Source organism: Bombina bombina, chromosome 4, assembly GCF_027579735.1.
Source record: "Bombina bombina isolate aBomBom1 chromosome 4, aBomBom1.pri, whole genome shotgun sequence".
In the NCBI taxonomy this organism is placed as follows: Eukaryota; Metazoa; Chordata; class Amphibia; order Anura; family Bombinatoridae; genus Bombina; species Bombina bombina.
Genome location: NC_069502.1, coordinates 753,880,027 through 753,897,271, shown reverse-complemented (window position 1 = coordinate 753,897,271; position 17,245 = coordinate 753,880,027). Strand labels below are relative to the sequence as shown.

At 37.5% G+C, this 17,245-nt stretch overlaps 1 protein-coding gene across 1 annotated transcript in view; it reads right to left on the bottom strand.

Moving 5' to 3' along the window:
• KIF26B (kinesin family member 26B) overlaps window positions 1-17,245 on the bottom strand; it is a 559,622-nt gene that overhangs the window by 22,574 nt on the left and 519,803 nt on the right. Inside the window, exons 11-12 of the mRNA XM_053711042.1 lie at window positions 11,737-11,899; window positions 5,826-9,180 (exon numbers count right to left, since the gene is read on the bottom strand). Of these exons, the coding sequence (XP_053567017.1) occupies window positions 5,826-9,180; window positions 11,737-11,899 (3,518 nt within the window). The remainder of the gene's footprint in view (window positions 1-5,825; window positions 9,181-11,736; window positions 11,900-17,245) is intronic.

Genomic DNA, 17,245 nt, shown 5'->3' with positions numbered 1-17,245 from the left:
TAAGAACCCAGGTTTGGTACGCAGGACTACCTTATCCAAATGGAAAATCAGATAAGGAGAATCACATTGTAAGGCAGATAACTCGGAGACTCTACGAGCCGAGGAAATAGCTACCAAAAAAAGAACTTTCCAAGATAAAAGTTTGATATCTATGGAATGAAGAGGTTCAAAAGGAACTCCTTGAAGAACCTTAAGAACCAAGTTTAAGCTCCATGGCGGAGCAACCGGTTTAAACACAGGCTTGATTCTAACTAAAGCCTGACAAAAAGCCTGAACGTCTGGAACATCTGCCAGACGCTTGTGCAAAAGAATAGACAGAGCAGAAATCTGTCCCTTTAAGGAACTAGCTGACAATCCTTTTTCCAAATCTTCTTGGAGAAAGGATAATATCCTGGGAATCCTGACTTTACTCCATGAGTAACCCTTGGATTCACACCAATAAAGATATTTACGCCATATCTTATGATAAATTTTCCTGGTGACAGGCTTTCGTGCCTGTATTAAGGTATCAATGACTGACTCGGAGAAGCCACGCTTTGATAAAATCAAGCGTTCAATCTCCATGCAGTCAGTCTCAGAGAAATTAGATTTGGATGGTGGAAAGGACCCTGAAGAAGAAGGTCCTGTCTCAGAGGCAGAGTCCATGGTGGAAAGGATGACATGTCCACTAGATCTGCATACCAGGTCCTGCGTGGCCACGCAGGCGCTATTAAAATCACTGATGCTCTCTCCTGCTTGATCTTGGCAATCAGTCGAGGGAGCAGAGGAAACGGTGGAAACACATAAGCCAGGTTGAAGGACCAGGGCATTGCTAGAGCATCTATCAGCGTCGCCTTGGGATCCCTGGACCTGGATCCGTAACAAGGAAGCTTGGCGTTCTGTCGAGACGCCATGAGATCCAGTTCTGGTTTGCCCCAACGATGAATCAGTTGTGCAAACACACTATGTCCATTGCCGCTACCATTAAGCCGATTACTTCCATGCACTGAGCCACCGAAGGGCGCGGAATGGAATGAAGAACACAGCAAGAATTTAGAAGCTTTGATAACCTGGACTCTGTCAGGTAAATTTTCATTTCTACAGAATCTATCAGAGTCCCTAGGAAGGAAACTCTCGTGAGTGGGGATAGAGAACTCTTTCCCTCGTTCACTTTCCACCCATGCGACCAGAAGCGACCCTAGAACCTTCGTGAAGATTCTTGGGGCTGTAGCTAATGCAAAAGGAAGAGCTACGAACTGGTAATGCCTGTCCAGAAAGGCAAACCTGAGAAACCGATGATGATCTTTGTGTATCGGAATGTGAAGATAAGCATCCTTTAGATCCACTGTAGTCATATATTGAACCTCCTGGATCATAGGTAGGATGGTACGAACAGTTTCCATCTTGAATGATGGAACTCTGAGGAATTTGTTTAAGATCTTTAGATCCAAAATTGGTCTGAAGGTTCCCTCTTTTTTGGGAACCACAAACAGATTTGAGTAAAAACCCTGTCCCTGTTCCTCCTTTGGAACTGGATGGATCACTCCCATAACTAGGAGGTCTTGTACACAGAGTAAGAATGCCTCTTTCTTTATCTGGTTTGCAGATAATTGTGAAAGGTGAAATCTCCCTTTTGGGGGGGAAGCTTTGAAGTCCAGAAGATATCCCTGGGATATAATTTCCAACGCCCAGGGATCCTGAACATCTCTTGCCCACGCTTGAGCGAAGAGTGAGAGTCTGCCCCCTACTAGATCCGTTACCGGATAGGGGGCCGTTCCTTCATGCTGTCTTAGAGGCAGCAGCAGGCTTTTTGGCCTGCTTACCTTTGTTCCAGGTCTGGTTTGGCCTCCAGACCGTCTTGGACTGAGCAAAAGTTCCCTCTTGTTTTGCATTAGAGGAAGTTGATGCCGTACTTGCCTTGAAGTTTCGAAAGGTACGAAAATTAGACTGTTTGGCCCTTGATTTGGACCTGTCCTGAGGAAGGGCATGACCTTTTCCTCCAGTGATATCAGCAATAATCTCCTTCAAACCAGGCCCAAATAGGGTCTGCCCCTTGAAGGGAATGTTAAGCAGCTTAGATTTTGAAGTCACGTCAGCTGACCATGATTTAAGCCACAGCGCACTACACGCCTGTATAGCAAAACCAGAATTCTTAGACGTTAGTTTAGTCAAATGAACAATGGCATCAGAAACAAAAGAATTGGCTAGCTTAAGTGCTCTAAGTTTGCCAAGTATGTCATCCAATGGAGTCGCTACCTGTAAAGCCTCTTCCAGAGACTCAAACCAGAACGCCACAGCAGCAGTGACAGGAGCAATGCATGCAAGGGGCTTTAGGATAAAACCTTGTTGAATAAACATTTTCTTAAGGTAACCTAATTTTTTATCCATTGGATCTGAAAAAGCACAACTGTCCTCGACAGGGATAGTAGTACGCTTTGCAAGAGTAGAAACTGCTCCCTCCACCTTAGGAACTGTCTGCCATAAGTCCTGTGTGGTGGCGTCTATAGGAAACATTTTTCTAAAAATAGGAGGTGGAGAGAACGGCACACCTGGCCTATCCCATTCCTTAGTAGTAATTTCTGTAAACCTTTTAGGTATTGGAAAAACATCAGTACACACCGGCACTACAAAGTATTTATCCAGTCTACACAATTTCTCTGGCACTGCAATTGTGTCACAGTCATTCAGAGCAGCTAAAACCTCCCTGAGCAATACGCGGAGGTGTTCAAGCTTAAATTTAAATATAGAAATATCAGAATCAGGTATCTTTCCTGAGTCAGAAATATCGCCCACAGACTGAAGCTCTCCTTCCTCAGCTTCTGCATATTGTGAGGCAGTATCAGACATGGTTCTTAAAGCGTCAGTATGCTCTGTATTTCGTCTAACCCCAGAGCTATCTCGCTTACCTCTAAATTCAGGTAGTCTGGCTAATACCGCTGACAGTGTATTATCCATGACTGCCGCCATGTCTTGTAAAGTAATCGCTATGGGCGCCCTAGATGTACTTGGCGCCATTTGAGCGTGAGTCCCTTGAGCGGGAGTCAAAGGATCTAACACGTGGGGAGAGTTAGTCGGCATAACTTCCCCCTCGTCAGAATCCTCTGGTGATAAATTTTTTTAAAGACAGAATATGATCTTTATTGCTTAAAGTGAAATCAGTACATTTGGTACACATTCTAAGAGGGGGTTCCACCATGGCTTTTAAACATAATGAACAAGGAGTTTCCTCTATGTCAGACATGTTTGTACAGACTAGCAATGAGACTAGCAAGCTTGGAAAGCACTTTAAATCAAGTTAACAAGCAAATATAAAAAACGGTACTGTGCCTTTAAGAGAAACAAATTTTGTCAGAATTTGAAAAACAGTGAAAAAAGGCAGTTACACAAACGAAATTTTTACAGTGTGTATAATAAGCTAAAAGAGCATTGCACCCACTTGCAAATGGATGATTAACCCCTTAGTTCAAAAAACGGATAAAAAAAACGACATAGACGTTTTTAAACAGTCACAATCAACTGCCACAGCTCTGCTGTGGCCATACCTTCCCCAATAAACGACTTTAGGCCCTTTTGAGATGTCCTGCAGCATTCAGGGGACTTCTGAGGAAAACTGGATGTCTCAGTCTGTAATTTTAACTGCGCAAAAAAGCGCTAAAATAGGCCCCTCCCACTCATACTACAACAGTGGAAAGCCTCAGGAAACTGTTTCTAGGCAAAAATAAAGCCAGCCATGTGGAAAAAACTAGGCCCCAATAAAGTTTTATCACCAGACACACATATAAAAACGATTAAACATGCCAGCAAACGTTTTATATTGTATATATATAAGGGTAATACCCCTGAGAGTAAGCATGATACCAGTCGTTATTAAATCACTGTATTCAGGCTTAACTTACATTAATTCGGTATCAGCAGCATTTTCTAGCATTTCCAATCCTAGAAAAAATTATAACTGCACATACCTCATTAGCAGAATAAACTGCACGCCATTCTCCCGCTGAAGTTACCTCACTCCTCAGACATATGTGAGAACAGCAATGGATCTTAGTTACAACCTGCTAAGATCATAGAAAACTCAGGTAGATTCTTCTTCTATTTCTGCCTGAGATAAAATAGTACAACTCCGGTACTATTTAAAATAACAAACTTTTGATTGAAGAAAATAAACTATTTTTTACCACTCTCTCTTACTACCTCCATGCGTGTTGAGAGTTGCAAGAGAATGACTGGATATGGCAGTTAGGGGAGGAGCTATGTAACAGCTCTGCTGTGGGTGTCCTCTTGCAACTTCCTGTTGGGAATGAGAATATCCCACAAGTAATGGATGATCCGTGGACTGGATACACCTTACAAGAGAAATTAGGCTAGTGGTTACTGCCAGGTTACCATTATTATTATGGCAATCATTTGATAGCTATTGTGACAGGACCTCTCTCACGGTCAATAGCAAAGGCTATACTGATAGAGGAGACATACCTCAACAGGTGTGACAAGAAAACATTGTACTGTAAAATCTTTTTCTTTAGATAACAGCACAAATTATGGCTGTAAATATTTACTTAAAGGGGCACTGTACTGTAAAATGTGATTCCAATTTTTGTAGACAAGATTCAGTGTATTAAATACATGCACAATTGATCCTTTAGGTTTATTTATGTATTTGTAATAGCTGTTTGTACCCATTTTAAATGGACTGAGTCTGCAGGTAGAACAGACCTAATGTATCACTTTTTAAAATTCACACAGATATCCTTAAATACACAAATATATATTTATTATACCTGTCTCTCAATACAATACTTGGACCATTTGGAAATGAGAAATTCAGTATCTGCCTCTTGTTTGCATTGCTTTGTCTATATAGCATACTGCAGTATACATATTTTAAATATAGCTGGCAGCTTCAACAGGCAAAAACAGCTAAGTCATATGACAAAATTAGGGTATTTGTAAATAATTAATTTTACACTCCAGCAGGTAAAATGGGAACAAACATTTACTGTACAATGTCCCTTTAAGAATGTTTTCCAACACCAGTCCTGAGGATTCAAAAACAAGGAATTACCTTAAAGGTTAGTTAGCCACGGACCATTATTGTGCAGCTATATCAGATGCCCTGAAACTCTGATTGGCGGGTAACCCTGGCTCAGAGAAACATTAATATAGGCCCTGACATTCTTTATATCTTACACAGCTAACACAGTACCCTTGTTTGCCTATGCAATCATCTATTGCCTAACCCAAAGGTTAAGCATATAAATCATTTCATCTACAGTTGTCTTACATCATACATAATCAATTTTACTGCTTAATTATATCTATAACCATTTTTCTTGCACTCTCTTTCTATGATATTGATTGCTAATGTAATGTACAGCTACATTTTTATGGTCCCCATCTGCCAATACAATCAATTCTGCTTACGGTGATTTCAGCACTAAAGAATATATTATAATTATAATTTGTACTTTGTAATATTATACTTACTGTACAATATAATATACAATAATACTGTAATATTGTACACAATAATATAATTACAAAGCCATTATTACAGGATTACCTTTTGAGTAAATGTTTATACGTCAGTCTTTTAAACATAATAATTAACACAATAACAAGATAAATTGTTGTTGGGATAAACTGTGATAATCCACATTTTGCAATTGACATATCAAGTATAGTTATATTTTTAAAGAGAATGTATTTTTATTTTTTTAATATTTAAAAAAAATTAAATAAAATCATATGTCTGATATCTGATATTGTGTATAGGTCACAAAACAAATTCATTCATTTGAATTCATAATGTAAAATCCTAGTAATAAATTGAAAAAATACTTTACCTGTATTTGACCGTTTCTTTGAAGATTTGAGGCTTCGGCATCTGCCACTGACAGAAATGCTATTCTCACTCATAGAGTCCTGAGCTGAGGAGCCACTTCCTGTGGCCTCACTGTCTCTGATCATGCTTTCATATCCACTACTTCCACCACTGTGGTAAAACAGGGCTGTTTTGCCCATTGCAGGCGGAAGTTCACCACTGAGTACGCTGCTGTTGTCACTGCCATGTCCACTACTACAGCGATGAGGTTTTCGAGGAGGGGTGATTTTGCTATAAGGAGAAGGTAAAGTGTGTACAATAGGTTTCTCCTCACCATGAAGAGCACTACGTTCATCAGAGTCTGAATTTCCACGTGAATGTATGCTCCTACTACCTGTATTTCCCTGAAGCAATTCTGAAATTCTCCCATTAACTGCCCTCAGAGGCAACTTGGAGACTAGTCCAGAACCTCTGTTCCTGCTCAGAGATTGTGTTGACCAGGATATATTTTTTCCATTTGGTGGCAAACTTGAACTTCGCCCCACAGACTGTGGAAGTGACTTTGTAGAGAAGCTTAAGGTTTTGGTTGTAGATGCTGAAAGGCTACGAGCTTTAGGGCTGGCAAGTAGAAGCTTGCTCACTGCAGAAATTTTGGATGGGCTAGACTTAGGTGAAGCACCAGCTGAAAGTGGAGTATTAGTGGGGGAAGACATTGCACTTCGATTCAGACTTCTCCCTGATCTTGGAAGGGTGCTGTCTTTACCGAGGATCAGTCTAGAACTGACTGAGGAAAGGCTTCCTGCCCTTTCTAAGGAAAGACATTCATAATGGCTCCCATTAGACCTTCCTAGTGAATTGGTTCTGCTGGCCAACTGCTCGAGTTTGGCACTGAATAGTTTGCTGCTGCTATTACTTCTGGCATCCATACTGAATCCATTCAACCGACCATTAAGCTCATCTGGAAGACTAGGTAAGGAAGAGAGCGGGTGTTTTGAAGGACTACCAGAATTATGTTGAGGACTTGCCCTGTTCCGCTGGTCTAGGCTTGATTTCCTAACTGGAGGCAAAGGTGGTGTTCCTTTGGGTCGAGCGAGAACACAATGCTTAGGAGATGCAACTCTCCTCTCTAAAGTAGACCTAGATGATAGTTGACCAGCAAAATCCATGCTGTTTATTTCTGAATCATAAGTCAATATATCCTGTTCTTCCTCCTTGGACGACTTCTCTATAACCCTAGGGAGGCTGCCTCTTCTAGAATATTCATTTAAATAGGCTGGGCTCTTTGCAACTAATGTCATTTCACACCCATCCACTATTCTCTTTAGGTTATCAGATAGTGGTGAAATACTGCCTTCTCCGCTGCTACTGCTAAATCTATCAGAAACATGCTTTCTTTGTAGGTCATGATCAGTTTGTTCATTGCTAGTGTTAGGTTTTTGGTTGTCTGTGGAATTGGCAATGTTCTTTTTTATACTATCTTCTCGTTTTAGCCAAGGGTCATCAAATATATTTTCCATTTTACCATCTGTGTCATGCTTTTCTAAAGATGTAGACACTTGATCCAACATATTGGCTTCTGGTAGGCATTCTTTAGTTTCTTGAATCTTAAAAGGACTGACAGTAAGACAAGGATAAACAGTAATGTTTGTTTTCATGGGGATATAGTTTTCACAACCACTCATGCTACCCGAGTTTGATATAGTGACTGTAGTTTTTCCTACAGTTGATATTTTGCAACCATTAATAGGTGATACATTGGTCTGTCTCTCCTCTGCCATTTCTGATTGAATCAGTACTTTGTCAACTCCTAATTTCTGACTGTTATTTGAGCACATCACACTAATGTTCTGTAGAGTTGTTGTGAATTCAGATATGGGTGGATCAGCCATTGCTTCTCCATGACCATAACATGCCTGGGCAATAAAACTGTGACATGATTGTTCTCCATCACTTCCTGTGCTCATTTCACTCAGCCAGGAACTAATGGAAGAACGTCTGCTGCTACCCTCCTGACATTTTTCATCCAATCCAGGCTTAGGAATGGGTAAGAATTGCGTTATGCTTACTTCCGATACAGGAGCATTATTGGAATAGCTTTCAAGATCCTCACTTATGCTACTAATGATACTAACAGGTCTGGACCCAGAAGCTAAAGCCTGTACAGAACAGTCACTATTAAAGCTGATAATGCTAGTTGGACGCCCATTGTCAAGAACTCCACTTATAGTTAACTCCTCAACCAGAGTGAAAACTAACTCATCCTCTCCGTTGAGCTCCAGTGGCTGCTGTACTGTAACCATGGTAGTACTAAGAACCTCTTTTTTGGAGTCTGCTGATTTATTTGATTCCTTAACCATACAAATATTCTCTTCAGAAAAACTACTTGATACTGATCTCTTTATGATTTGTGGGCTCATTCCTACTGGAGGTGTGCGGATTTCTGGTTGTGACAAAGTTTCCTCAGAGTCCTTCTGCACAGAATTTTGAGGAGCTGGACAAGGTAGAACTCCTTTTTGTGTGTAAACTTTACATCTTTGAGAAGGAGAGTTTGGTGGTTTATACTCAGAAGTCTTGGAAAGACTGGCAATACCTAGCCTTGGTGACCCCATTGCTCTTGGCTTTCCTTCCACAAATCCACAGCTGTTAAGGCTTTCTCTGCTACCCTGTAAAGCATTATTTTGTGACAACTGTGAAGTACTATTTTGAGCTCCAGAGCTGCCAGTCACACTCCTGGGTGAGGAAGGGGTGGAAGTGTTGGCAGAAGGTACTGGTGACTGATTTCTATGTATTTTATAGCCTACTCCAGCCATATTATCCTTGGCTTCCTTTTCAGATTGTAAATTTTCTGTAATACTATCGTCATAACTTGTCTCTGTAATATTCCATGGTTCTGTTACCTGGTCTGGTAATGATGCTTTGGTGCTTTGGTCTCCACCATATTGCACAGGTAGTTCTTCGAAAGGGAACCTATTAGTTTCCTCACTCCCGTCAATACAGTCTAGCCTTTCCTGTAGCTCTGCAAAAGTATTGCATTTCAGACAATCTCTCTCTGGTTTGCCGACTATTGGTTCACTTACATCCTCAAGTTTTGCTTCATTCTTTGTCTTCTGCAAAACTGGAACTATTGGGACAAAGTCTGGTGGCCCCTCATTATCTGTAAGTTCCTTGTCTGAGAGAGCTGTCCCATTAGGACCAACATAGATAACGGTATCACATGACTGCTCACTGCTTGATGAGTAATCTGGATCGCTGGACAAGCTGAGAAGAGGAAAGTCAGGGTCAACCACATTTCTCGAGTGAAAAGGTCTCAGCTGAGTAGGTCTGCGCATTCGCCCCTCTTCACAGGAACTCTCGCCTCCAGATGAACTTGAAGTATACTGAGAAATTAAAAATATAATAAAATAGGTGAAATTATAAGATAATAACCTATTAAAAGGTATTGTGAATAATCATTTTACAAGGCATTCTAACTCCAATTCTATATGATAATTTGGTAATATGATAATGTACTTCTGTTATCAATTTTACTGTTATCTTGGCATCCTTTATTGAAGAGCATACCTAAATAGACTCAGGAGTGTGCACATATCTGAACACTATACAGCAACAGTGCATGTTTGTTAGAATGTTTTGAGCACTAGATGGTAGCAGTATTTGCAACAAAATATAACATTGCCATAAACATTGTTGGCAAACTGCTGCCATACAGTACAAAGCAAATTGAAAAGCCTCTAAATTGTGACAGTTTCATTTTGAGTTTGATATCCCTTTACAAACAGGAGCAAATTGAATTGGTTATAATATATAAAAAAATAAAAACCTTTAAAGGGACATAAAAACCCAATTTTTTTCTTCCATGATTTAGAAAGAGCATACAATTCTAAACAACTTTCTAATTTATTTATATGATCTAATTTGCTTCATTCTCTTGATATTCTTTGCTGAAAAGCATATCTAGATATGCTTAGTAGCTGCTGATTGGTAGCTGCACATAGATGCCTCCTTTGATTGGCTCACCATGTGCATTGGTATTTCTTAATCAAAGGATATCTAAAGAATGAAGCAAATTAGATAATAGAAGTAAATTGGAATGTTGTTTAAAATTGTATTCTCTACCTTAATCATGAATTAATTTTTTAGGGTATAGTGTCCCTTTAAGTAATGTAATGTGATACCTTGGAAGAAATATTTATAGTAGTAATGTGGTAAAGGCATACTGTAACAGTGCCATAAAAATAGGTTTGTCTTAAAGGGATTGCATTGTAAAATTGGTTTCCCCTTAATGTTTTTCTGAATACATCTTATACAAAGTAGAGTATTGAAGAGTATAAAATATATGGGAAAGTTCACCTTTAGATTTATTGCTGTATATTAAATAGCTCTTTCTGCTAATTGAAACCACAACTTATCAAATGGGCTGAGCTTGTAAGGAGCAGACCTTATTATCTTCTTTACCTATATACACAAAATCATCTTTATCATATCTCTTACTATACATACAGTTTGACTAGAGGACAATGGAAAATTAAAATTTTAGTATTGGGAGTGTGATTTCTATTTCTTCTAAACCTTTTTGTTTACATAGCTTTTCTATATCCATTACTTAAAGGGACCTTAAAAACTAAATAAATACTAGATAGGGTGATGCATTCAAAGAAACAATTAGTCTGAGAATAACATGTAGATATATTTTTTAAAGTTTCATAAGTTGTTTAAATACTGACAAAATAAGTGTAAAGTTTTAGTGCCTATAAAACAATGGGAGCTGCCATGTTCTAACTTAAGTTATCTTCTCTGATGTGGCCAATTAGGGACAGTTATAAATAGGCTACTAGAGTGTGCAGACAATGGCTGTGTGGAATATAACAGTGTTCTGCACTTCCATTTCTAATAGGAACTGAAAAGCTCACAGTTTCAGAATGGAATTGCAGGAAAAGGAAATAAACTAAATAATGAAAGCATATTGCAAAGCTGTTTTTATATATACAATTTATAATTTTATATTACCATCTCAAAGTGTTTAATGTCCCTTTAAGTAGTGACATTTTCTGTATATGAGGGGATACAACAGACAAATTTCAAATGACCAAATAAATGTACATAATGTTATACAATTCAGAAGGCAAAATTGATTATTGGGGGGGGGGGGGTAATAGCCAAGAAATTTTAAAAGAAACTTGAGTTGGAAACTGTTTTAGCAAGTTTCTGGGTTCAGACTGGCAACTATTTTTAAAGTTACAGTAACTTTACAATCGGACTGCACAAATTAGTTTTAATTAAAAATGTAATAGTAACAGTATTAAAAAAAAAAAAGTTTATATACATTCCTGGACAATATACGTACATACAATAAATACAATTAATTTATGGAACTTTAAAAGTTATATGAAGTTTTTAAAGTCACTTAAGTCTCAAAATGGCATGCAACTAAAAAAAAATGGAGGTAATTCCACTTTATGTGGCTATTTATAAATATACACTGCGTTTTACCTACTGTTATAAAATAAATACTGTACAATCAAACACAATTAAACATCAGCTTTAGCTACTTTTGCTAGATAAACGCGTGTTTTGCATTTCTGTATCATATCTCATTTCTGATTTACTAGAATTTACTAATTCATTACTATAACTGAAGAGATACAGTATTTAGTATCACACTGAATATATATGCTCATTGTTTACTATAATTGTAAAAAGTAATTTTATCTAATGCGCTGAGTTTTCATATTATCATAGTAGTTCGTTGTCATCAAAACTGTATTCAATATAGATCTGCAAATTTTAGCAGTTTACATCCATCCATTATATCCTCATTATATCCTGCTCCCTCTCATAACATAAAGCCTAACTATACAAGGTTACAAGACAAGATAAAACCACCTCTTGTATTAATTCCCTCTATCAGAAGCTAATTAACCAGATTTGCCTACCTTAGTTTTCTTTTTCTTCATTCTTAACACCCGGGAAGCAATCTGGATAGTGGATAATGTCTCTGCGTAGTTGCCAGCAGAAGCCGAAATGTGAGCTATCATAGTAGTGCGGCAGTTCATGTTCCCTAGGGACTCCCTGAGTAACATTGTGAGTTTGCTCTCTCTGCAGAAACAAAATGAATTAAGGCTGCATTAGTGAACCATGTTTCACGTGCACTGTCAAGATATGACTTCACAGGCCTGTCTTTTTTTTTTCTCCTAATGGCATGCTAATCAGTATCAGGCTGCAAACTCACATCATATTATGTCTACAGATGAGTAACCTATGAGAATAAATGTAAGCTGGTTAGATTTTTATCAACCATTGCAATTCATTATTTGACCCTTCTAAATTGGTAGTTGCCCTCTAAAATACAAAAAAATGTTAAATATAATAAATCTTAGTGTAGACCTCTAGATTTATTTAACCTTTTGTTAAGTATCTTTACATTTTCAGAATAGACTTTATTTTAAGTTTATGACAATGTATTCATACTTACACTTCTTTTTTTGTATTATATATCAGTACATATTTTTTTATACAAATAAAATAAATGATAGCGCCATTAAAGTGCTGTTAAAAGGGTATTGGAAGTCAATAGTATTCTGGGGTTGTACATTTTTTAACAAGGAACATGAAACTCACTTTTTTTTATTTATTTGATGTTTCAAATAGAGGATACAATTTAAAAAGAAAATCCAATTTACTTCTATTATCTATTTTACCATATTCTATTCATATCCTTTGTTGAAAAGAACACCTAGGTAGGCTCAGGAACAGTAATGCACTACGGAGAGCTAGCTGCTAATTGGTGGCTGCACATTGATACCTCCTGTTATTGGCTCGCCTGATCTTTTCAGCTAGCACCCAGTCATGCATTGCTGCTCATTTAACAAAGCAAATAATCATGCATTGCTGCTCATTTAACAAAGCAAATAAAGAGAATTAAGCAAATTGGATAATAGAAGTAAATTTGAAAGTAGTTTAACCCCTTAACGACACACGTCGTACAAGGTACGTCATGCACAAACTGGTTATTTAAAGACCAACGACGTACCCTGTACGTCGTTACGGGTTTAAAGTGTCTGGAAGCGATACTGATCACACAAGGGGACGTGCTGGGGCGGGGGTGCACTGCTGACCGATCAACGGATCAATGCTGGATCTATCGGAGAGGGAGGAGGGAGAGGGAAAATATTGTTTTGAAAAGGGATCTGGGAGGGGGAAGCTACACTACAGAAAAATGGGTTAAAATAAAAAAAAGAATTAAAAAAAGCACATTTGTTAAGACATTGGGTACTGGCAGGCAGTTGCCAGTACCTAAAATGGCCACAAACAGGAAGTTTGGGGGGATCGTAGAGGTTGGGGGGTTAGGGGGGAACATACACTGCAGAAACTATGTATTTATTTTTTAAAAATGCTAAAAGAAACCCAAAGGCTTTTATTTTAGTACTGTCAGACTTTCTGCCAATACTTAAGATGGCGGTGACAATTGTGGGATGGGGAGGGAATAGAGCTGTTTGTGAGGGGTCAGGGAGGGATCAGGGGGTGGGATGTGTCAGGTGGAGACTGATCTCTACACTAAAGCTAAAATTAACTCTACAAGCTACCTAATTAACCCCTTCACTGCTGGACATAATACAAGTGTGGTGCGCAGCAGCATTTAGTGGCCTTCTAATTACCAAAAAGCAACGCCAAAGCCATATATGTCTGCTATTTCTGAAGAAAGGGGATCCCAGAGAAGCATTTACAACCATTTATGCCATAATTGCACAAGCTGTTTGTTAATAATTTCAGTGAGAAACCTAAAGTTTGTGAAAAAGTTAGCGATTTTTTTTATTTGATCGCATTTGGTGGCATGAAATATACAAAATTGGGCCTAGATCAATACTTTGGGTTGTCTACTAAAATAAAATATATACATGTTAAGGGATATTCAGGAATTCCTGACAGATATCAGTGTTCCAATGTAACTAGCACTAATTTTGAAAAATAAAATGGTTTGGAAATAGCAAAGTGCTACTTATTGCCCTATAACTTGCAAAGAACATGTAAACATTGGGTATTTCTAAACTCAGGACAAAATGTAGAAACTATTTATCATGGGTGTTTTTTGGTGGTTGTAGATGTGTAACAGATTTTTGGAGTCAAAGTTAGAAAAATTGGCATTTTTTTCCATTTTTTCATCTTATTTTATATATTTTTTATAGTAATTTATAAGATATGATGAAAATAATGGTATCTTTAGAAAGTTAATTTAATGGTGAGAAAAACTGTATATAATATGTGTGGGTACAGTAAATGAGTAAGAAGAAAATTACAGCTAAACACAAACACTGCAGAAATGTAAAAATAGCCCTGGTCCTTGCGGGTAAGAAATTGAAAAATGCACTTGTCCTTAAGGGGTTAAAATGGTATGCTTTATCTGAATCGTAAAAGAAAAAAATTTGAGTTTTGTGTCCCTTTAAATTTAATTATGACTTCAATATCCATTTAAATTTTTAAATATATGCATGTCATGCAATTGTCCTGTTAATATTAACATCATCATTGTTGTTGTTATGGTTGTTATCATTAAATTATTATCTTTACGTGTAGATTATTGAGTGTTATATAGGGGATACATAAATAAATATCTAAGTGGATTTGATCTCTGCTGTAAAATGTATTTATTAGCAAATTTTCTAAATTTTATATCATAACAATATTTACTTCTTTAAATCTGCTCTTTTAGATTAATGAGAAAAACACAGACTTGCCATATACCAATTTGTATTGGAAAATATCTATTTATACAACTGATTTTTCAAAAATCAAACTTTAATACATCAAAGGTGCATTTTATATGAGTTTATAAGTCAAAATATATGATGTTTATTTTGCTATTTTGTATACAGTTAGTAAAGAAAGATTCTTTAGTTATATGGTTATTATGTAAAAAAAAAAAAAAATTTGCTCTTTGGCCTTGAGGCCAAGTTACAGATGTTTGGAAGCAGATGGGATGAAACATTGTCTATTAAAGAGCAAATCTGAATCCTGAACAAATTAAAGTCTATTGAAGTAAAAAAACGTAATCTATCATGCATAGGATAGAACAAGCTATTTGACATTTTCTTGCAGTTATATTTTTAAACATGCATAGAAAGTACATAATGAACTAATCAAGAAATAAATCTGATTTCAAAAATTGTCTATAAACATTTGTTATTACTTTAAACCCTTTGCGTGCTAAGCACTTTCCCACCTGGGTGCTAAACTGATTTTTTTTATTTTTTATGTTTTTATATAAAACATTTGTTAACTTTTTTAACCTAAAGGTTAGGAGATTACCTTTCCAACGGTGGGTCTTGGGGGTCTGTAGCTGCTTAGATGCCTGAGATACAGGCTTCTAAGCAGCATGCCCCCTTTCCCTATACTTTGCATTGTCCATTTTAAATAAAGTTGCACGGTGATATCATCACGTCATTGCGCGTGATGTCACCGTGCAAAACGTGAAGCCCTGGCGATGGCTGTCACTATACAGGCCCGATCGCCGGGGTAGGAGCGGGTGGAAGCCTCCAGATCTCCCTCAAGGTGGGAGAGTGTTAACGACGGCTCTAAGCCGTCGTTAGCACCTGATTGAGACAATATGCAACGGCTCAGAGCGGGCGTTAGCACTGAAAGGGTTAAAGTTGCAATTGTAAATTTTATTGTAGATTGTACCCATAATCTGAAAAGGCCTTTATACAGTTGTATACTCAGCAGCAAATCATGTACAGGCTACATGCATGTGCATAAAGCTATATGTATGCTAAATTACTGCAATGCTTAAAGGGACAGTGTACCCTAGATTTTTCTTTGCATAAATGTTTTGTTGATAATCCATTTATGGGGTAGATTTAACAAGCAGTGGATGTTGCTTTGTACGCCCGAAGACCGTTGGACTGCAATAATCCCGATACGATCAGGATGATTGACACACCCTGCTAATGACCGATTGGCTACGAATGTGCAGGGGGCTGCATTGCACAAGCATTTCACTAGAAATGCTTGTGCAATGTTAAATGCCGATAGCGTATGCTTCGGCATTTAGCAAGGTAGAGCGGACATGATTTGCTACAGCAAATTATGTCCGCTCGACCTTTAATAAATCTACCCCATTTACTCCATCTAGGGGTGTTTTTGTAAAAATGTATAGTTTTGCTTATTTTTAAATAACATTGTGCTGATTTTTAGACTCCTAAGCAAGCCCCAAAGTTTTAGATTTATACTGATGTATACAGACTTCAGACTGCTTCTGTTTGTATAATGGGTCTTTTTATATGCAGGGGATGGGGGGGGGGGAGTGTCTGCTTTTCCTGGTTTCCCAGCCTATTTCACTGGGTGTCCCAGCCTAACCTCATCAACAGTGCTTAACTGGGAGCTTCTAAGTAAGTTTTTAAAATGTTTTATACTGGATTTGTTTATCAGTATCTATGCATATTATTCTTTATAGTATTGTCTATTACATGCAGTTATATTAAAATTGGTGTATACTGTCCCTTTTAAAGGGACATAAAATGAATTTGTTAATTCAGAGAGAACACGCAATTTAAAACAACTTTGCCATTTTTATTCTACTATCAAATTTACTTTGTAATCTTGGTGTCCTTTGTTGAAGAGTGTACACATGTCCAGAGCTATACTATAACTACTGTATATGGCAGCAGTTTTGTAATAATGCTTTTAAAAATGTTACATTTTTGAGCACAAGTTAGTATGTGTTTGTACAATGTATATATTTGTTAAAGGGACATAAATCCCAAACTTTTTCTTTCATCATACAAATAAAACATACAATTTTAAACAATGTTCCAAATTACTTCAATTATCAAATTGTATTCGTTTTATTGTTATTCTTTGTTGAAAAGCATTGATGTAAGCTCAGGAATGTGCATGTTTCTACAGTACTATATGGCGGCAGTTTTGCAACAGCATTTTAATAGCATGGGCACTAGATGGCAGCACTATTTCCGGTTATGTAGTGCTCCAAACACGCGCACGCTACCTACCTAGGTATCTCTTCAACAAAGAATACTTTGAGAATTAAGCAATTTGATAAGAGAAGTGAATTTGGAAACTTTTTAAAAATTGTAAATATCTGAATCATGTCCCAGTACATCCTCTAATCCTAGACTAATATTTGTTTAACCCTCTCAAAGGGGTTAAACATACTGTAGAAATACCACTCGGGAATTGCAGAGCACTGCTGGTCCCAAGTGGAAAATGATGCTGATCCAATCAGCAGCACTATTCACATGACTCCGATGTGAAACTAGCATTGCTGATTGGATCAACTGTGTTTTCTGCTTGGATTAAACACCCAGTAGTCTAGGGTCGATAGTCTTAAAATGACTTGCTCTAATGGATTACAGAATGTCATTTTTTTTTTTTGCCTAAAATGTCCCTTTAAAAAGAGCAGAGAACACTGGTGCCACTTTCTAGCAATGC